The 21615-nt window shown below is 45.2% G+C and overlaps 2 protein-coding genes across 3 annotated transcripts in view; one reads left to right on the top strand and one right to left on the bottom strand.

Annotated features, from left to right (window-relative positions):
- Nucleotides 1-2772, bottom strand: part of Ubap2l (ubiquitin associated protein 2-like) — a 68917-nt gene extending 66145 nt beyond the window's left edge. The window contains exon 1 of the mRNA XM_013015029.1: nt 2694-2772. The gene's annotated coding sequence lies outside the window, so the exon portion shown is untranslated. The remainder of the gene's footprint in view (nt 1-2693) is intronic.
- Nucleotides 2773-3180: 408 nt separating this feature from the next.
- The window catches only part of LOC105984773 (chromosome unknown open reading frame, human C1orf43), a 22233-nt gene continuing 3798 nt past the window's right edge, over nt 3181-21615 (top strand). The window contains exons 1-6 of one of the 2 annotated variants that reach the window (XM_013015044.1): nt 3181-3397; nt 3734-3835; nt 13132-13249; nt 13741-13794; nt 16383-16549; nt 16638-16696. In XM_013015044.1, the coding sequence (XP_012870498.1) occupies nt 3332-3397; nt 3734-3835; nt 13132-13249; nt 13741-13794; nt 16383-16549; nt 16638-16696 (566 nt within the window). In that variant the 5' untranslated portion in view covers nt 3181-3331. The remainder of the gene's footprint in view (nt 3398-3733; nt 3836-13131; nt 13250-13740; nt 13795-16382; nt 16550-16637; nt 16697-21615) is intronic. The other variant, XM_013015046.1, reaches the window with a different exon arrangement.

The following is a 21615-nucleotide window of genomic DNA, read 5'->3' as shown; positions in this document are numbered from 1 at the left end:
CCCATTATCTCTCCTTCTATATATATGTACACACAAAGGCCTGCAAATACGTTGAGCTAGTACAGGACTAGAAGACTTGTGGAGTGGTATTTGCTACAAAGCAGTCAGGCATCTTAAAATGTTATACTTAATTTTTCTTAAGTGTTTAACCAAGTACTCCATAAACACAAACCAACAAAAGGAAAAGAAAATCAAGTTAAGACTAAAGGAAAAGTTTCTTGTTCTTGGGTATTTGTGTGTGTGTGCCAGTCCTGGAGCTTGAACTCAGAGCCTGGGCACTGTCCTTGAGCTTTCTTGCTCAAGGCTAGCACTCTAGCACTTGAGCCACAACTTTACTTCCAGAAACTTGGTGGTTAATGAATTTTCCTGCCCAGGCTGGCTTTGAACTGCAATCCTCAGATTTCAGCCTCCTGAGTAACGAGGATTACAGGCATGAGCCACCAGCATCTGGCCACCCAGTTTTAAAACTGTAAAATAGTTTCTAATACAGATTAGTCATTCCCAAATTTTCCACCCCCAGCTTAACAATACTGATTTCTACATTACATATAATTTTTTAAAATAAGCTATAGCACAGATATAAGCAAGCTATGGAATTAGCTGTCAGTCATTGCACATACTTTCCCAGTCAAATATGATTTTCCAGTCAGTATGACAGAAAAACATCTTAACCAAGAGGAAAAAAACCAGCCTGACTCCTTTGCTATATTAACTTCATTTTCCAGTACAAATGCTTTAAAATGTGTGACAGAGAATTTTACTACCTAGATAATAAAACACCTAGCAACAGGTCTAAAAGTGATCTAGAATAGATCACTTGTAGATACAAAATTCGTTACTTTTTAGTAACAAGCAGAGACAAATACAGAGTTTATCATCCTACAGATGGGGACTCTTGTTACTCTTTCTTGAAAAATAATACTTAAATGGAGACCAAGGAACAAATTCAAGATTCAACAAAATGCTCTTGAAAACCAGCTACTTAAAAAATAGCCAGAGAAATTTTACTGAAAAAAATAGATAACAAATATTTATTGAGTATTTACTATAATGCCCAATGCTTCAGGAAATACAAAAGTATGACTGGGTTACTGCCCTCGGGGAGCTCACAATCTAATTTGAGAAACAATTGAGAAGCTGAAGCTGGACTGTTTGCTACCTCTAACAGAGCCAACTAACTTCCCTAGTAGCTTTGTTGGAATGACCTCCATGTCCCCTTCCCCACCACCTTGAGTCCAGTAAGAGGCTTTCCCAGTTAGGACCCAATTAGCAAGGAGGGGCCTTAAAAATGAAAAACAGTACATTTTTTGGTCTTTTGCCATTATTTTACATGCCAGCAATACTTCCCATTCACAACAGAAACAATCTTGGGTATATAGTCTAAAGACAATGGATATAAGACGTCAAAGCAGTTTATCAACCCATATAGAGGCAAATGTTTTAATTCTTTAGAAATGCTGGCTGTCATCAACTCCCAATACCACCAGCAATTAACACCAGGTATCCTCAAAGCAGGACATGAGGAAGGAAAAGTGGAGACCGCCCCCCCAAAAAAGGATTTCTCTAATAATCACGGAGGCTCAAAGGCAAACCGTTAACAATAACAAAAACGCGATATTGTGATGTTTCTCTTTCCACCACATCCTACACTAGCGGTGGCTACATTTCAAGAATAGTGGAAAAGGAGCAGTCGCCCGTGTGTGACATCAGTTTGTAAGGCAATTTATGATCTGTCCTCAAGGTAAGGTTTGAAGAAATTTGGAATTCTTGTCCCATTATGACAACAGTGAACAAATACCCCAGTAATCTAGTGACGTCTCTTAGGCGTAATACACCTTAAGGGGAGCCTCCATGCCCGGCCTCCTCAAAACATAATTGTTTATGGCACCCCAAACTACACTATAGATAACAAGAAGCTAAAGACAGCAGCAAAAAATATATAACAAGAGCCGGGTGGGTAAGAAAAACGGAAGGGTAACAAGAAGAGCTGACAAAGAGGTTGGGAGCGAAGAGGGGACGCAAGCCCACGCGCGGAGGATGGGAGGCTCACCTCCCTGCCCCCCCCCACCGCGCCACATCAGGAGCCCACCGAGCCAATCGCCTCTCCACCTCCCACCCGGAACAAATTAATCCTCCGCACTCCAAATTGAGGGCCACATGGGGGAGTTTGGGGCAGCTCCACCCCATCGCCTTTCCTCCCTCTCCCACCGCCCCCCCCCCACACTCCGCCACCTCCAACCAGGCCGGATCCGGATCAGAAGAGGCCTGCAGAGGGCTGGAAAGGGAGGAGGCCCTCTCCTCCACAGGCACCGGCCATGGTGGAGATAGCCCTACCTCAGGCAAGGCCCAGGCCTCACTCGCTCGCGCTCTTTCTCGCTCTCCTCCTTCAGACTCTAGCCGCATGCCCCCCCCCCCGCCGGCTGTCCCAAGCCCCGCCCCGGCCACGCTCCCAAATCGAGGCCCCGGCTCTGGCGCGGCCCAGTAGGCCGCGAACCCAACCATAAACAAAACCTCCTGCGACCGACTAGAGGTGGGGGCGCCAGGGCTCGCATAACTACAAGAGGGGGGGTGTACAGTGGGGAAACACGGAGCGGTGGGGCCCCTACCGAGAGAGGGTGATACGGCGGGGATAAGGGAGAGAGGGAGGGTAAAAGGGGGGGGAATCGCGGATTTAAAGGGGCCGCGGACAATACCCGGCCCCGCCGCGCTGCCGCTGCCGCCGCCGCCGCCGCCGCCAACGCCGCTGCGCTCCCAACTTTACCTCAGTCTCCTCCACACTGACACCCCGGGCCGCGCCGCCCCTAGTCACGTGATATAAGATTCCCTCCTCCCCACCCCCTCTCTCCTTTTCCCTCTCGCGCTCGCTCTCGCGCCTTCCCCCTCCCACTTGCCTTCCTGCGTCCCCCAGCACGTGATGAGAAAAGGGACGCGCACGCCGGCGTGCGCGCGCCGCCACGCCACGAAACACCGCACTTAAGCGTCAGCCCCGCCCCCTCCACGGCAGCCCCACCTCCACCACCTCCACCACGTGACGCACTGGTGGCCTCTGCTTCCTCTTGCTGGCGAAGTTCCGCATCTCCGCTCCCAGGTGCCACTGCTTTGCCTGAGTCACGTGTCTGGGGAAGCGGGAAGGCGTCGTTCTACTTTCCTAGACCGTCTCCCCACCCCCCCACCCCATCCGCCATGTTTTCAGGCTGGGTCTGGCTCAGGCTACCCCCCTAAAGAAATGGCCGGGGAGCTGCAAGGAACCTGGGCATCGTGGCTTCGCCTCAGTCTGGGCTAACGAATCAGGGCAGCAGGAAAACCCGAGTTCTGCGCGGGGAGGGAGGCCATGGCGTCCGGCAGTAACTGGTTGTCCGGGGTGAATGTCGTGCTCGTGATGGCCTACGGGAGCCTGGTGAGAAGAACCCCCGCCCTATTCCTGAAGTCTGACCCAATCCAGACCCTTGAGTCACTCCCTGACTTCATTCATCCACTCACCTGGGCTTTTGATTCTTATCCCTGGGGTACCTGGGAGCTAAGGCACAGCCCCAGACCCGCCCCTTTCTGAGAACCCTTCTAAGTTCCAGGGCGCTAACCCACGCCTCCTCGCTCCTAGTTTCCCGAGATCTACCCCCATCCTTGACGTTTTGCCCCCAGCATCCAACCTTGAGTACCTAAATCTGGGGATTTTGAATGAACGCATGCTACCAAAAAAAAATCTATTACAGATTTCTTATCTTTTTTTTGACAGGTATTTGTACTGCTATTTATTTTTGTGAAGAGGCAAATCATGCGCTTTGCAATGAAATCTAGAAGGGGACCTCATGTCCCTGTGGGACACAATGCTCCCAAGGTAGGTCCTTCAGGCAAAAATAACCTTCTTCCAAGCTTTTAGGGACAAGAAATGAGATCCTTCCCAGATTTTTAAAGATGATTAATTTACGTGTTTTCAAGTGCCTTCTTTTACTTAACATGAACATAAACTGTTAAGCTTCTGGTCCTTGTCTCATTTGGTTCACAATATGGTCCAGAAAGTAGTTTAGCAAGAATTTAGGATTTTGCATTTGCAGAATGAGAGGCTTGAAGTTATCACCCCTGCTGTAGAATGTTTCACAATTCCTGTTACTTAGTGTTACTTGCTTGCTTTGTTTTTGGATGGTGTTGAGATTACAGTTGGCAACCAGAGCCGTAAGATGGGTTGGCTTTGCAGAATTTTTTAAAATTTTTATTCTTAATTTAATTTAATTTTTTTTTGCCAGTGGCAGGGCTTGTACTCGGGCCCAGGTTCTATCTCTGAGCTTTTTTGTTGAAGGCTAGTACTCTCACCACTTTCAGTCACAACTCCACTCCACTTCTGGTTCTCTGGTGATTAATTGGAGATTAAAGTCTCTCTGACTTTTCTGCCTGCTGGCTTTGAACTGTGATCCTTAGATCCCAGCCCCCAGAGTAGCTAGGATTACTGACACTCAGATTTTGTTTACATTCTCTCCTTAGGTGATTGTTTGCTTCCTTTGGTTTTAAGGAGGATGAAATTTCGTGTGTACCCCAAACCTCTCTTTTCCTGAATTTTATACGTATATAGCCAACTGCCCTCCCTGATATTTCCACTTAGATATTTTTTTGGGATAGGGGAGATATTGAGGTTCTAAAGGCTTGTTTTTGCTGGGCCTACTTAACACTTAGAGCCATACAGCCTGTTTTTTGTTTTTTTGTACCAGTACTAAAGCATGAACTCAGAGCCTGGGAACTGTCCCTGAGTTGTTTTTGGATTTAGTTTTGTTTTGCTCAAGGCTAATACTCTATCACTTAAGCTCCACTTCCAGATTTTTTTTGGGGGGGTCTAGTCGTGGGGCCTGAACTCTGGGACTGGGTGCTGTCCATCAGCTCTTCAGCTCAAGGCTAGCACTCTACAACTTGAGCCACAGCGCCACTTCCGGCTTTTTTCTTTTTTTGCTTATGTGGGGCTGAGGAATCGAACCCAGGGCCTCATGCATGCAAGGCAAGCACTCTACCACTGAGCCACCTTCCCAGCCCCCCACTTTGAGATTTTTTAGTGTTTAATTGGTGATTACAAATCTTTTGAACTGCAGCACTCAGCCTGAGATCTGAACTCAGATCTCAGCCTTCTGTGTACTTAGGATTACAAAAGTGAGCTACCTGTGGCCAACCACCCACTCCTTTTTTTTTGTTTTTGGTCAGTCATGGGCCTGAACTCTGGTCCTGGGCACTGTCCCTCAGCTCTTTAGCTCAAGGCTAGCGCTTTACCACTTGACCCACAGCACTACTTCTGGCTTTTTCTTCTTATGTGGTGCTGAGGAATCAAACCCAGGGCCTCATGCATGCAAGGCAAGCAATCTACCACTGAGCCACCTTCCTAGCCCCCAGTCCCTTTTTTCTTCAACAGAAAAAAAAATTACAGTCCTGGAGCTTGAACTCAGGGACTGAATGCTGTCCCTGAGCTTTATTTAAAGATCAAGGCTAGCACTCTACCACTTAGGTCAGAGCTGTACTTTCAGCGTTTTTACTGGTTAACTGGAGGAGATAAGAGAATGGCTGACTTTCCTGTCTGGGCTGGCTTCAACCCATGATCATATCTCAGCCTACTGAGTAGCTAGTATTACAGGTATCCACCACCAGTGCCAAGCTGTTTTATTTTTGGGGGGGGGGAGGAGGGTCAGGTCGTGGGGCCTGAACTCTGGGCCTGGGAGCTGTCCCTCAGCTCTTCAGCTCAAGGCTAGCGCTCTACCACTTGAGCCACAGCACCACTTCGGGCTTTTTCTGCTTATGTGGTGCTGAGGAATGGAACCCAGGGCCTCATGCATGCAAGGCAAGCGCTGTACCACTGAGCCACCTTCCCACCCCCAATCTGTTTTATTTTTCAGGTAGGATTTCATATGTTTTTGCCCAGAGTTAGCTTGAAACTGAGATCCTCTTACCTACATATGCTTACATAGCTGGGAATATGTATCGGAACCACCATGCCCAGCTTATTGATTGAAATAGGGTCTAACTTTTTGCCTAAGCTAGCCTTGACTTTAATCTTCCAGATTTCTCTCTTCCTCAAGTTACAGACATGAGCCACTAAGCCTAGTTCCAACTTAGTTTTCTAATAGAAATCCCAAACCTAACATCTAAATCAGAACTCTTGATATCTTACTACTATGCTCATATAGCTTTAGTCTTCTCAGTAATAGGCATTTGCTGGCTTTACCAACTTCTTTTATACGAGATCTTCCCAATTACTGAGATCCAGCTCCATTGGTTGAATTTCAGACCTTTGCATATGCTATTACTGTGACTTAGAATGGTATCCACTTACCCAGCTAATTCATTCTTTAGATCGGAGCTTAAACAGAATAGTTATTTATTATTTTTTAAATAATTGTATTGGGGCTGGGAGAGTAGCTCAGAGGGAGAGTGCTTACCTCACATGTATGAGGCCCTGGGTTTGATTCCTCAGCACCACATAAGCAGAAAAAGCTGGAAGTGGCACTTTGACTCAAATAGTAGAGCACTAGCCTTGATTTGAAGAGCTGAAGGACCAACAACAACAAAAAAAAATTGTATTGCCGGGTGCCGGTGGCGCACACCTGGAATCCTAACTACTCAAGAGGCTAAGATCTGAGGATCACAGTTTGAAGCCAGCCCTGGCAAAAAAGCCTCTGTGAGAGCCTTATCTCCAATAAACTACCAAAAAAAAGCCAGAAGTGGTGCAGTGGCTCAAGGGATAAAAGTGCTAGCCTTGAGCACAAAGAGGCTCATGGACAGTGCCCAGGTCCTGAGTTCAAGCCCCAGGACTGGCAACAAAAAAAAACAAAAAAAAGTGAGACCCTGAGTTCAAGCCTCATTACCACCACAAAAATATATATAAAAGCATCATGCCATTGTTGCTCAACAATTTAAAGCTAAGGCAAAACATAGCATGTATTCAGTAACATGGTAAGTGAAAAGTATATTAATGGAGTACTAAGTCTCTCAACTCCTGGGGCAGTAATTTTAGCACCCCCCTAAATATAAAGTCTCAAAAATGTCATGGCCTGAAACTTCAATAGTGCTCTCTCCACCACTTGCTTCACAAAAAGAATGTAGGGCCCAAGATCCAGCATATCATAAGCTAGGAAAACTGGGTATTTAAGTCACTTCTAAACTATATGAGATTAACATTTGTCATCTAAATTCTTACCTATTACTAATAAAAGAATAAGTTGAAGCCGGGCGCTGGTGGCTCACACCTGTAATCCTAGGTACTCAGGAGGCTGAAATCTGAAGATCTCCGTTCAAAGCCAGCCCGGGCAGGAAAGTCTGTGAGACTCTTATCTCTAATAAACCACTAGAAAACCGGAAGTGGCGCTGTGGCTCAAGTGGTAGAGTGCTTGCCTTGAGCTGAAGAGTGCAGGGACAGCGCCCAAGCCCAGAGTTCAAGCCCCATGACCAACCAAAAAAAAAGATAATAAGTTGAGGGCTGAAATGTGGCATAGTGGTATAGTGGTAGAATATTTGCAAAGCATGCATGAAGCCCTGGGTTTGATTCCTCGGTATCACATAAACAGAAAAGGCCAGAAGTGGCACTGTGGTTCAAGTGGTAGAGTGCTAGCCTTGAGCAAACGAAGGTCAGAGACATTTTTGGACCCTGAGTCCAAGCCCCAGGACAGGCAAAAAAATGAATTGATATAACCACTTTACAATAATATAATTGGGCACTATGTACTAATATTATATATATGTATCTAATCCATGTCCCAGCAGTATATAAGTTTTGTTTATAAGTAATAAAAATATTCAAGGGGGGCAGGGGGAGGATGGGGAGGGGAAATAATTGCCCATGTAATTGTAACCCCTCTATACAGTATTTTCACAATAAAAAATAAAAAGTATTCATAGCAGTGTTGCTAGCTCCGCTCCTACCATAGGGAAAATATGTAGTAAGTTGTACTTTTTTTTTGCTTCTAATTAGTGTGAAAACATGTAAAAATATTCATAGTGTCGTGTATGGTATAAAAAGCAAAGGTCCCTGGGTGCTGGTGGCTCATTCCTGTAATCTTAGCTACTCAGGAGGCTGAGATCTGAAGATCACAGTTCAAAGCAAGCCTGGATTGAAAGTCCCATGAGAATCTTTCTTTTTCTCCCCCACCCCCACTTATGGGGCTTGAACTCTGGGCCTGGGCATTGCCTCTCCCTCAGCTCTTCAATCATGGCTAGAGTTCTACCACTTTGAGCCACAGTGCCACTTCCAGTCTTCTGGCAGTTTATTCGAGATAAGAGTCTCATGCATAGGGCTGGGAAGGTGGTTCAGTGATACAGTGCTTGCCTTGCATGCATGAGGCCCTGGGTTCAATTCCCCAGCACCACATAAGCAAAAAAAAAAGCCAGAAGTGGCGCTGTGGCTCAAGTGGTAGAGCACTAGCCTTGAGCTGAAGAGCTGAGGGACAGCCCCCAGATCCAGAGTTCAAACCCCACTACCAACCGAAAAAAAGAACGTACTCATTACCTGACTTATGAAGCTATGAAGCAGTTATCCATCTGTATAACACCTTAATAATAAAATAATATTTTAAATAATGATAACTTAAAATAGGCATATAGTAATATGTTTATATTCTGGGATATTATGTGAAGGTAAATATATGAATACAAATGAGTCTCCAAACATTTTTGGGTGAAAAAGTGGTAGCTCATGCTTGTGATTCTAACTATTCAAGGAGGATGTGATCTGAGGATCCAGCTCTGGCAGGAAAGTCCATAAGAAACTCTTTATCTTTTTGTCGGGTGTTGGGCCTGAACTCTGGGCCTGCGCACTGTCCCTCAGCTCTTCAGCTCAAGGCTGGCACTCTACCACTTGAGCTAAGCACCACTTCCGGCTTTTTCTGTTTATGGGGTGCTGAGGAATCGAACCCAGGGCCTCATGCATGCAAGGCAAGCACTTTACCACTGAGCCACCTTCCCAGCCCCGAGAAACTTTATCTTCGATAAACTTCCTAAAACTTGGAATGGACCTGTGGTTCAAGTGGTAGAGTGCTACACCTAGGCCCTTGAGTTCAAGCTCCAGGATTGGTACATACACAAAAAAAGTAAGTTACTAAAGTGTCTTTTTTTTTTTGGGGGGGGGTGTCCGGTTGTGGGGCCTGAACTCTGGGCCTGGGTGCTCGCTGTCCCTCAGCTATTCAGCTCAGGGCGAGCCCTCTACCACCTGAGCCACAGCACCACTTCCGGCTTTTTGCTTATGTGGTGCTGAGGAATCGAACCCAGGGCCTCAGGCATGCAAGGCAAGCGCTCAACCACTGAGCCAACTTCCCAGCCCCACTAAAGTGTCTTATAAGTGAATGGAAAAGTAAATTACAAAGACACCTCAATAATATGCCAAGTGAAAAAAGCCAAAAGTTCATTTACAATACAGTAGATGCCATATCATTCCATTATCTTTATATGAAATTTCAGAACATAGAGCTGTAGAAGTGTTATATCATGTTGCCTGAAACTAGAAGTGGGGATATGACTTACAGTGTAAGAAGACATTTAAATGAAATACTATTTATTTAACTGAGATGCTGGTCAAATGAGTATATTCCTCAAAACTCATGCATTTTATTGTATAAAAAGTTTGTTTTTAAATAGCTGTGTATAGCTTAGTGATAGGGCACTTGCCTAACATGTATGAAACACTGATCTCCAGCACAACAAAAAGTAAAAAGTCAGTTGCAGAGAAATTTTCCATTCAGTGTGACACATGGTAAAACAGTAGAGTAAGAGGACTATTGACATTCAGGTGGATGGTAATGGGCATTCAGTTGGGAAGGCACATAGAATGTCACTGATAAAGTTCTGTTACCTAAACTAAATTGGTTCAACTTTATAATTTTTAAAAATGTGCTGGACCTCAGTGGCTGAAAACTAATCTACTTAGGAGACTGAGGTCTGAGGATCACAGTTTCAAGCCAGCCTAGGCATGAAAGTCCCTGAAGCCTTATCTCCAGTTAACCACTAAAAACTCAAAGTAGAGGTATCATTCAAGTGGTAGAGTGTAAGCCTTAAGCAAAAAAGCTAAGGGACAGTGCCCCCCCCCAACCTTTTTTTGTTGCTGTTGGTTTGTGGGCTTGAACTCTAGGCCTGGGTGCTATCCCTGAGCTCTTCAGTTCAAGGCTAGCGCTCTACCACTTGAGCCACAGTGCCACTTCTGATTTTCTGGTGGTTCATTGTAGTTAAAGAGTCTCAGGGACTTTCCTGCCCAGCTGGCTTTGAACTGCAATCCTCAGATCTCAGCCTCCTGAGTAGGTGTAAGCCCCTAGCACCCAGCAAAAAGCAACTTTTAAATGTGCACATTGTCTATATTCTGTATGTGATATAGTTCACATTGGAAGTTAAAAGTGTTACAAGGGTTGGGCCCATGGCTCAGGTGAAAGAGTGCTTGCTTGGCATGTGTAAGGCTTTAATTTCAATCCCTTATACTGCAAAAAACAAGGTTTTCTTATCTCCTGAGGCTCTGGCAACCTTCCTATGTGAGATAGATATGAAAGTAATAATAATGGTTGCTTCTGGACAATTGATTAGTAAAACATTTAGTACTTTTAAAATGTTACACTATACATAGGAATGACCAATTTCAAATATTAAATGTATTTTAATTTCTTTCTTTTTTTTTTTTAAATCAGTCATGGGACCTGAACTCTGGGCCTGGACGCTGGCCCTCAGCTCTTAAGCCCAAGGCTAGTATCCTACCAACAGAGCAACAGCGCCATTCCAGCTTTTTCTGCTTATGTGGTGCTGAGAAATGGAACCCAGTTCCTCATGCATTGAGGCAAGCACTCTCCCACTGAGCCACCTTCCCAGCCCTATTTTAATTTCTTAAGATATCAGTAAGGAAGGAGGCTGGGAAGGTAGCTCAGTGGGAGAGTCCTGGCCTTGCATGCATGAAGCCTTGAGTTCGATTCCTCAGTACCACATACACAGAAAAGGCCAGAAGTGGCGCTGTGGTTCAAGTGGTAGAGTGCTAGCCTTGAGCAAAAGAAGCTCAAGGACAGTGCCCATGCCCAGACTTCGAGCCCCAGGACTGGCAGGGAAAAAAAATCAATAAGGAGCTGGGCATTGGTAGCTCACATCTGTAATCCTAGCTGTTTAGGAGGCTGAGATCTGAGAATCACAGTTCAAAGCCAGCCTAGGCAGGAAAATCTCTATCTCCAATTAAGCACAGAAAAAGCAGGAAGTAGAGCTGTAGCTCAAGTGGTAGAGTGCTAGCCTTGAGCAAAAGGACCTTAGGGACAGTACCCAGGCCCACAGTTCAATCCCCAAGACCAGCAAAAAGTTAATAGGACACTTTATACTAGACATTGAACCCAGGGCCTTACACTTACTACACATGTACTCTACCACTTGAACTAAACTTCTAATCCTGTTTTAATTTTTGTTAATATGACTTCTTGCAATCCTGTGGTCTGCTGGGTGGCATAATTCCCAAATTTTTTTTCTGTGTGTGTGGTAGTGCCAATCCTTGGACTGTAGGCCTCACACTTGCTTAACTTACTTAGTGTTCTACCATTTGAGCCACACTTCCAACCCTGCTTTTTGCTGGTTCTTTTGGAGTTGGAATCTCACATTCTTTTCTGCCCGGGCAGGCTACAAACCACGGTCCTCCAGATCTCAGCCTTCTGAGTAGGATTACTGGAGTGAGCAACCAGCTTACACACACACACACACACACACTATATAGGCTTCCTTTTCCTCACAGATTTTTAGATTATAGCTTCTTTTTTTTTGCTTTTTCTGTATCTGTATGTTGGTGTGTTACTGGGATTTGAACTTAGTATCTTGTGCTTGCCAGGTGGACATTCTATACAGCCTAGATTATTGCTTGTAATTATCCATATTTTCTTTCTTTTTTTTTTTTCTTGGTGGTGGTGGTGGTGGTCATGGGGCTTGAACTCTGAGCCTGGGCACTGTCCCTGAGGTCTTCTGTTCAAGGATAGAGCTCTACCATTGAGTCAGAGCGCCACTTCCGGTTTTCTGAGTGGTTTATTCTGGGCTGGCTTTGAACCGTGATCCTCAGATCTCAGCTTCCTGAGTAGCTAGAATTAAAGGCATGAGCCACCGGCACACCCAGCTTAGAAGAATCTTGATTACATATTATAAAGAACTTCCTGAGTTAGAATATATGTACAACTAAGCCAGGTGGCTCACGCCTGTAATCCTAACTACTCAGGTGGCTGAGATCTGAGGATCAAGGTTCAAAGCCAGCCCAGGCAGGAAAGTCTGTGAAACTCTTTTTTTTTTGGTTGATCGTGGGGCTTGAACTCTGGGCCTGAGTGCTGTCCTCAGCACTTTAGCTCAAGGCTAGCGCTCTACCACTCAAACTACAGCGCCACTTCCGGTTTTCTGGTGGTTTATTGGAGATAAGAATCTCACAGACTTTCCTGCCTGGGCTGGCTTTGAACCTCCATCCTCAGATTTCAGCCTCCTGAATAGCTAGGAGACTCTTATCTCAAATTAACCACCAGAAAACTGGAAGTAGTTCTGTAGCTCAAGGAAGTAGTGCTGTAGCTGTAGCTCAAGTGGTAAAGTGCTCACCTTGAGCTGAAGAGCTCAGCGATAGCACCCAGGCCCAAAGTTCAAGCCCCATGGCCAATCAAAAAAAAAAAGGTTCTTTTAAATCCAACTTAAAAGCAAAAATATTGTTACCCAGGCATAGTTGTGCACAATTGTAATCCTAGGACCTAGGAGATAGAGTCAGGATTTTTTCTTTTTTTTTTTTTTCTTTTCTTTCTTTCTTTTTTTTTTGGTGGTAGTCATGGGGCTTGAACTCAGTGCCTGTCCGTGAGCTTCTTTTCCTCAAGGTTGGTGCTCTACCACTTAAGCCACAGCACCACTTCCAACTTTTCCTTAGTAGTTTATTGAAGGTAACAGTCTAATGGATTTTACTGCATGAGCTGGCTTCAAACTGTAATCCCCAAATCTCAGCCTCCTGAGTAGCTAGGACTACAGGCACCCGGCTATTTTCTTTTCTTTTCTCTTCTTTTCTTTTTTAACCTAGCAATTTCACTAGCTTTACAAGTACTTTCTTTGTTTATCTTAGTTGTTTACATGCTCTGTCCTATTTCTAGATTGGTGGAAACCAGTATAGGGTTAGTGATTGTGTTTTCTTTTATCTATCTACATGTGCAGGACCTGAAAGAAGAGATTGATATTCGACTTTCTAGGGTTCAGGATATCAAGTATGAACCCCAGCTCCTTGCAGATGATGATGCAAGACTGCTACAACTGGAAACCCAGGGAAATCAAAGTAGGTGGCAAAGTGGAGGATGCTACAGGGATGAGTCCCTGAGAGAAACCTCAATTATTGCTCAGTTATTGAATATATGCCAGATGCAGGGGGACAGTTTATTTGGCCCTCTACAGTTTGGGGTGTGTGTGTATGCACGGGCTCACGAGTGTGTGTGCGCGTACAAGTGCATGTGAGCACACGCACACACACTAGCACACATGTATATCAGGCTCTTGGGGCTTAAATTCAGGACCTGGGCACTGTACCAGAGCTTTGATGCTCCAAGTCTAGTGCTCTACCACTTTGAGCCACAGCTCCACTTCTTGCTTTTTAGTGGTTATAGATAAGAGTGGCATGGACTTTACTGCCCAGGTTGGCTTCCAGCCATGAAAAAAAAAATTCTCAGATCTCAGCCTCTTGAGTAGCTAGGATTATAGGCATGAGTCACCAATGTTCAACCTAATTTGGGGGATCTTTTCACGGTGATGATGAGTCTTTCCTCTCAACAGGTTGCTACAACTATCTATACAGGATGAAAGCTCTGGATGCAATCCGTGCGTCTGGTAAGGGCTAGCTGATAAATCCATTTTTTCCCAAAAAGGGGGAAAAATCACTTGGGAAGAAGAGTTATGAACACATTTTATATGTTAAGAATTGTCTTCTTCACTTCCCTGGCTGCTAGGAATTTCCTAGAGTTTTAAGACTACTAGTTTCCTTTTTGTTTTTTGTTTTTTTGGGGGTCCGATCGTGGAGCCTGAACTCTGGGCCTGGGCGCTGTCCCTCAGCTCTTCAGCTCAAGGCTAGCGCTCTACCACTTAAGCCACAGCGCCACTTCCGGCTTTTTTCTTTTTGCTTATGTGGTGCTGAGGAATCGAACTGAGGGCCTCACACATACAATCAAGCGCTCTACCACTGAGCCACCTTCCCAGCCCCACTAGTTTCTTTTTTACAGGAAAACATATAAGCAGGTTATTTCTTCTCCAGAGAGTCTGGCTTTTGTTTTTGATAACTTTTTTGGTTTTGCTTTTTTTTTAGATGAGTTTTTTAATGTACCCAAATCTGACCTTTGTTTCTTGGAATTTTTTGTGTGTGTTTTGTGTATGTGCATGTGTGCTGGTCCTCGGGCTTGAACTCGGCCTGTGCATTGTCCCTGAGCTAGGACTCTGCCACTCAAGCCACTTCTCCCTATCTGGCTTTTGAGTGGGGATAAAGAGTCTCATGGACTTACCTACCTGGGCTGGATTCAAATTGAGATCCTCATCTCAGCTTCCTTTAGTAGCTAGAATTATAGGTGTAAGCCACTAGCATCCAGCTTATTTTTGTTTTTAACATTTTCCCCCCATTTGTGCCAGTACTGGGCTTGAACACCTGGATTCACACTTCGTTTTTTTGCTCCTGGTTGGCAATCTACTTTCTCCACTCTGGCTTTTTGCTGGTTAATTGAAGAGTGTCTTGAACTTGTCTCTCTGGGCTGTCTATGGACTGAGATTTCCCCAGATCTTAGCCTCTAAAGTAGTCAAAACTGGAGCATGAGCCTTTGGTACGCAGCAAAGTTATTTTCCTGATACACCTTTAGTTTTGTGAGTTAGAGAGTGATTTACTTTTTTTTGGGGGGGGGGTCCAGTCATGGGGCCTGAACTCTGGGCCTGGGCGCTGTCCCTCAGATCTTCAACTCAAGGCTAGTGCTCTACCTCTTGAGCCACAGCTCAACTTCCAGCTTTTTTCTTTTTGCTTATGTGGTGCTGAGGAATTGAACCCAGGGCCTCAGGCATGCTAGGCAAGCACTCTACCACTGAGCCACCTTCCCAGCCCCTGATTTACTTGTTTTTGCACTGAGGACTGGTAACATCTCTATTATTCCACAAACCACAAGATGTATAGTTCTTTTTTTTTGGTGGGGGGGGAGGGTCTGGTCATAGGGCCTGAACTCTGGGCCTGGGCGCTGTCCCTCAGCTCTTCAGCTCAAGACTAGCACTCTACCACTTGAGTCACAGCACCACTTCCGGCCTTTTTTTTCCTGCTTATGTGGTGCTGAGGAATCGAACCCAGGGCCTCATGAATGCAAGGCAAGCGCTCTACCACTGAACCACCGTCCCAGGCCCGACAAGATGTATAGTTCTTTGATATTTTTTTTCACTTTCCATTTGTCATATAAGCACTATCTCTACCACAACATTTTATATTTTAAAGCCCGAGTGAGCAAGTAGGACTGTAAAAAGGATGTTGAGCCAGGCACTGGTGGCTCACGCCTTTTATCGTAGCTACTCAGGAAGCTGAGATCTGAGGATCAAGGTTCAAAGCCAGCCCAAGCAGGAAAGTGTGAGATGCTTATCTCCAATAAACCACTCAGAAAACCAGAATTGGCGCTGTGGCTCAAGTGATAAAGTGCTAGCCTTGAGCTGAAGAGCTGAGGGACAACACCCAGGCCCAGACTTCAAACTTCACAACCAACCAAAAAAAAAAAAAGGATGTTGACATCATTGTGTATCATGAGTATAGCTTATAATTGTTTTGCCACCACCTAATAACTACATGGTCACAAGTTACACTCTTGATTATATTAGAATTTATCTCCAATTCATCTCACATTTCATTAAGCATATGTCTAACTTTGGGAAATTAACTACAAAGACTAAAGGAGAGCCAGGCTGGGTGCCGGTGGCTCATACCTGTAATCCTAGTTACTCAGGAGGCTGATATCTGAGGATCACGGTTCAAAGCCAGCCCAAGCAGGAAAAGTCTGTGAAACTCTTATCTCTAATTAACCCCCTGGAAACCAGAAGTGGAACTGTGGCTCAAAGTGGTAAAGGACTAGCCTTGAGTAAAAGAGCTCAAAGACAGCACCCAGGCCCTGAGTTCAAGGCCCATGACTGACCAAAAAATAAAGGAGAGCTGGTGCCAGTGGTTCACACCTAAAATCCTAGCTATCGCTACTCAGGAGGCTGAGAACTGAGGATCATGGTTCAAACCCAGCATGGGCAGGAAAGTCAGACTCTTATCTCCAATTAAGTGGTAGAGCACTAATCTTGAGCAAAAGAGCTCAGAGATAGCACCTAGGCCCTAAGTTCAAGCCCAAAAACTGACAAAGAAAGAGATTTAAAAAAAAAGACTAAAAAGGAGAAGGGGTATCATTGTACTATTATCTTTTCAGATATTCCATTTTATGCTGAAGGCCGTCACCCACGTTCCTTAATGGGCAAGAATTTCCGCTCGTACTTGCTAGATCTGCGAAATACTACCACTCCTTTTAAGGGTGTGCGTAAGGCCCTCATTGATACCCTGCTGGATGGCTATGAGACAGCCCGCTATGGGACTGGGGTAAGCTGGGGTAGCCAGTTTTTCCCTCAAGGACCTAAAGGGATGCTTCAGAAATGAGAGATACTAACTATTCTTTCTGTTTCCCTAGGTTTTTGGCCAGAGTGAATACATGCGCTATCAGGAGGCTCTGAGTGAACTAGCCACTGTGTGAGTTTGGAGGGAAGGGTCTGTTTAGAAAATATAAAAGTAGGCTGAAGCATTAAGATTATGGCAAGATTCTGTCTATTAAGAGAGGATGGATGGATGGATAGATGGAGATGCTATGCTTCCATAAACCAATATGAAAAATGTCCATAACACAGTAAGAGTTGTTAAAACTACATCTTGAGGGCTGGGAAGGTGGCTCAGTGGTAGAGCGCTTGCCTTGCATGCCAGAGGCCCTGGGTTTGCTTGAGGCCCTGGGTTCGATTCCTCACCACCACATAACCAAAAAGAAAAAAGCTGGAAGTGGCGCTGTGGCTCAAGTGGTAGAGCGCTAGCCTTGAGCTGAAGAGCTGAGGGACAGCGCCCAGGCCCAGAATTCAGGCCCCATGACCGGACCCAAAAAAAAAAAACCTACATCTAAGTGTTAGGGTTCCCACATGTAATTCAAAGCACTCAGAAAGCTGAGATGGTCTGGGAAGGTAGTCAGCGGTAGAGTGCTTGCCTTGCATGCCTGAGGCCCTGGGTTCAATTCCTTAGCACCACATAAGCAAAAAGAAAAAAGCCAGAAGTGGCGCTGTGGCTCAAGTGGTAGAGCACCTGTCTAGCAAATGCAAGACTGAGTTCAAAACCTCAATACAAATAAAAAGAAGAGGGCTGAGAAGGTGGCTCAGTAGTAGAGTGCTTGCCTTGCATGCATGAGACCCTGGGTTCGATTCCTCAGCACCAAATAAGCAGAAAAAGCTGGAAGTGGCGCTGTGGCTCAAGTGGTAGAGCGCTAGCCTTGAGCTGAAGAGCTGAGGGACAGCGCCCAGGCCCAGAATTCAGGCCCCATGACCGGACCCAAAAAAAAAAAACCTACATCTTAAGGGCTGGGAATGTGGCTTAATGTTAGAGAGCTTGCTTAGAGCATGCATGATGTCATGGGTTCGATTCCTCAGTACTACATAAACAGAAAAGGTCAGAAATATCATGATGGCTCAAGTGATAGAGTGCTAGACTTGAGCACAGAGAGGCTCAGGGATAGTGCCCAGGCCCTGAGTTCAAGCCCCAGGATTGGCCAACAAAAAAAAACAAAAAACTAGGTACATTAGAAAACCGATACTACCATACAAGCTAGTAAGAGTGGCTTTTACTTTGCTTATCTCTCTCTCTTTTTTTTTTTTTGCTTAAGTAAAATATCAAAATGTAGTCTACCAAGAGTTTCCTTCTTCCCTAGAGTTCTCCTTTTGTGTTTTGGTCTGATAAAAGTAAGAAACAAATGCAATCAGTTGTATTACCACTTAAAGCATTATAACCCTATCTTAAAACAAGACATCACTGAGATTCAGCTTTTGAGGGTTTTGGTTTTTTTTTTGGTTGTTGTTTGGTTTTTGGTCAGTTGTAGGGCTTGAATACATCACTGAGATTCAGCTTTTGAGGGTTTTTTTTTTTTTTTTTGGTTGTTGTTTGGTTTTTGGCCAGTTGTAGGGCTTGAACGCGGGGCTTGGGTGCTATCCCTGAGCTTTTTTTGCTCAAGGCTAGCACTCTGCCACTTTGAGCCACAGTGCCACTTCTGGCTCTTAGTATTATTATTTAGAGATGAATCTCAGGGCCTTTCATGCCCGGACTGGCTTTGAACTGAAATCCTCAGATTTTAGCCTTCTGAATAGCTAAGATTACAGATGTAAGCCATCAGCTCCTGGCTTCAGCACTTTTTTTTATAGGAGAGGAATCATAACTGCATTCACTATGTACTAAACAAAGTTTCCCTGTGTTATATATGCAACTCTTAAAATGAAAAGGGTGAGGGGCTGGGAAGGTGGCTCAGTGGTAGAGCGCTTGCCTTGCATGCATGTGGCCCTGGTTTTGATTCCTTAACACCACATGAGCAGAAAAAGCCAGAAATGGCGCTGTGGCTGAAGTGATAGAGCGCTCACCTTGAGCTCAAGAGCTGAGGGGCAATGCCCAGGTCCAGAGTTCAGGCCCCACAATCAACAAAATAAATAAATAAATAAGAAATGGGTGAAAAAAACACCAATCAAGAACTTAAAAAAAAAAATGGGGCTGGGAAGGTGGCTCAGTGGTAGAGTGCTTGCCTTGCATGCCTGAGGCCCTGGGTTCAATTCCTCAGCACCACATAAGCAAAAAGACAAAAGCCGGAAGTGGCGCTTTGGCTCAAGTGGTAGAGTGCTAGTCTTGAGCTGAAGAACTGAGGGACAGCGCCCAGGCCCAGAGTTCAGGCCCCACGACCGGACCCAAAAAAAAAAAAAAAAAACTTAAAAAATCACGAGCTGGGAAGGTGTCTCAGTGGTAGAGTGCTTGTCTCGCATGCATGAGGCCCTAGGTTCGATTCCTCAGCACCACATAAGCAGAAAAAGCCGGAAGTGGTGCTGTGGCGCCAGTGGTAGAGTGCTAGCTTTGAGCTGAAGAGCTGAAGGACAGTACGCAGGCCCAGAGTTCAGGCCCCATGACCAGCAAAAAAAAAAAAAAAAAGAACTTAAAAAACCAGTACCAAGGGGCTGGGAAGTTGGCTCAGTGGTAGAGCGCTTGCCTTGCATGCTCAAGGCCCTGGGTTCGATTCCTCAGCACCACATAAGCAGAAAAAAAAAGCCGGAAGTGGCGCTGTGGCTCAAGTGGTAAGAGTGCTAGCCTTGAGCTGAAATGCTGAGGGACAGTGCCCAAGTCCAGAGTTCAGGCCCCACGACCGGACCCAAAAAAAAAAAAAATCAGTACTAAGTGTTAGGGTTCCCACATGTAATTCAAAGCACTCAGAAAGCTGAGATGGTCTGGGAAGGTAGCTCAGCGGTAGAGTGCATGCCTTGCAAGCATGAGGCCCTGGGTTTGATTCCTCAGCACCACATAAACAGAAAAGGCCAGAAGTGGCGCTGTGGCTCCAGTGGTAGAGTGCTAGCCTTGAGCTGAAGAGTTGAGGGACAGCGCCCAGACCCCAGAGTTCAGGGCCCATGACCAGCAAAAAGAAAAAAGAAAAAGAAAGCTGAGACAGAGAGGTTGCTAATTCCAGACCAGCTACATGGGAAGCATAAATAGGAGGGTCATGATCTAAGCTAGGTTAGGCAGAAATGCAAGACCCTATTCAGGAAATAATGTGGCTCAAGTGGTAGAGCACCTGTCTAGCAAATGCAAGACTGAGTTCAAAACCTCAATACAAATAAAAAGAAGAGGGCTGAGAAGGTGGCTCAGTAGTAGAGTGCTTGCCTTGCATGCATGAGACCCTGGGTTCGATTCCTCAGCACCAAATAAGCAGAAAAAGCCGGAAATAGTGCTATGGCTTGCTGAAGACCTGAGGGACAGTGCCCAGACCCAAAGTTCTGGCTCTACGACCAACAAAATAAATAAATAATAAAATTTTAAAAAAGAAGAGGAAAACAAACTAGAAAATGAGCTGAGCTATAGCTCAAGTGGTAGAATGCTAGCCTTGAGCAACAGGAGCTACGAGCCAGGCACCAGTGGCTCACACCTGTAATTCTAGCTACTCAGGAGGCTGATATCTGAGGATCACAGTTCAAAGCCATCATGGGTTGGAAAGTCGGTGAGACTCTTACCTCCAGTTAACCTCCAGGAAACAGGAAATGGCTCAGGAACAGCGCCCAAGCCCAGAGTTCTAGCTCCACAACTGACAAATAAATAAAAAGGAGTTTAGGGACAGTGTCCAGACCCTGATTTCAAGCCCCAGGTCCAGTACACACACACACAAAAAAAAATTTTGTTAGGCACTGGTGGCTCACATCTGCCATCCTAGCCCTTGAGCAAAAGGAGCTTAGGGACATTGCCCAGGCCCAGAGTTCAATGACCAGGACCAGCAAAAACAAAATCAAAAAACAACCTTTGCTTAGAGAAGTAATATAAGTGATCTGTGGAAGAGAAGGTAGAAAAGAACATTTGGATTATAATTTAGGCAAGAAGCCTGTTCAAGACCATTGAAAGGGGAAGGATATGGGAAGGGATAGGAAGGGGAAACAAAGGAGAAAGCAACGATACTTGATAAGAAATATGCTCATTATCGTGACCGTGTAATTGTAACTCCTCTGTATGGTATTTTCATAATAAACAATTTTTTTAAAAAAGACCATTGAAAAATTGGGCACCAGTGGCTTATATTTTAATCCTAGCTACTCAGGAGGCTGAGATCTGAGGATCTTGGTTCCAGGCTTACCAAAACAGAAAAGTCTAAGATTATATCTTGTGTTAATTTGCAAAATGTCATCCCAAGAGCCCCAGTGGTAGAGTGACAGCCCTGAGTGAAAGCTGTGTGAGAGCACGAGGCCCTGATCTCTAGCCAGAAAACAAATAACCTTTTTTCTTTTTTTTTTTTTTTTGGGTCTGGGGCTTGGCATCTGGGCCTGGGCGCTGTCCCTGAGCTCTTCAGCTCCAGGCAAGCACCCTCCCACTTGAGCTCCAGCACCAACTCTGGTTTTCTGGTGGTTAATTGGAGATAAGAGTCTCATGGCCTTTCCTGCCCAGGCTGGCTTTGAACCTTGATCCTCAAATTTTAGCCTCTTAAATATCTAGGATTAAAGGCATGAGCCTCTGGCACCCAGCTAACACCCAGCTAACAAATAACCTTTGAAAGATAAATGCTGGTTCTACTTGTATAGCTGTAGAGTAGTCAAACTCCGGAAAGAAGGAGAATTAAGAGTTGCTGGAGGGGCTGGGAAGGTGGCTCAGTAGTAGAGTGCTTGCATTGCATGCATGAGGCCCTGGGTTCACTTCCTCAGCACCACATAAGCAGGAAAAGCCAGAAGTGGTGCTGTAGCTCAAGTGGTAGAGTGCTAGCCATGAGCCGAAGAGCTGAGGGACAGTGCCCAGGCCCAGAGTTCAGGCCCCACAACTGACCAAAAAAAAAAAAAAAAGTTGCTAAATGAGCCCTGAGCCGATGGTTCACGCCTGTAATCCTAGCTACTCAGGAGGCTAAGATCTGAGGA

The sequence above is a fragment of the Dipodomys ordii genome, unplaced genomic scaffold (assembly GCF_000151885.1).
Source record: "Dipodomys ordii isolate 6190 unplaced genomic scaffold, Dord_2.0 Scaffold26, whole genome shotgun sequence".
Taxonomy (NCBI): Eukaryota; Metazoa; Chordata; class Mammalia; order Rodentia; family Heteromyidae; genus Dipodomys; species Dipodomys ordii.
Note: the sequence above shows the minus strand (reverse complement) of the source record. Positions and strands in the feature narration are given on the sequence as shown.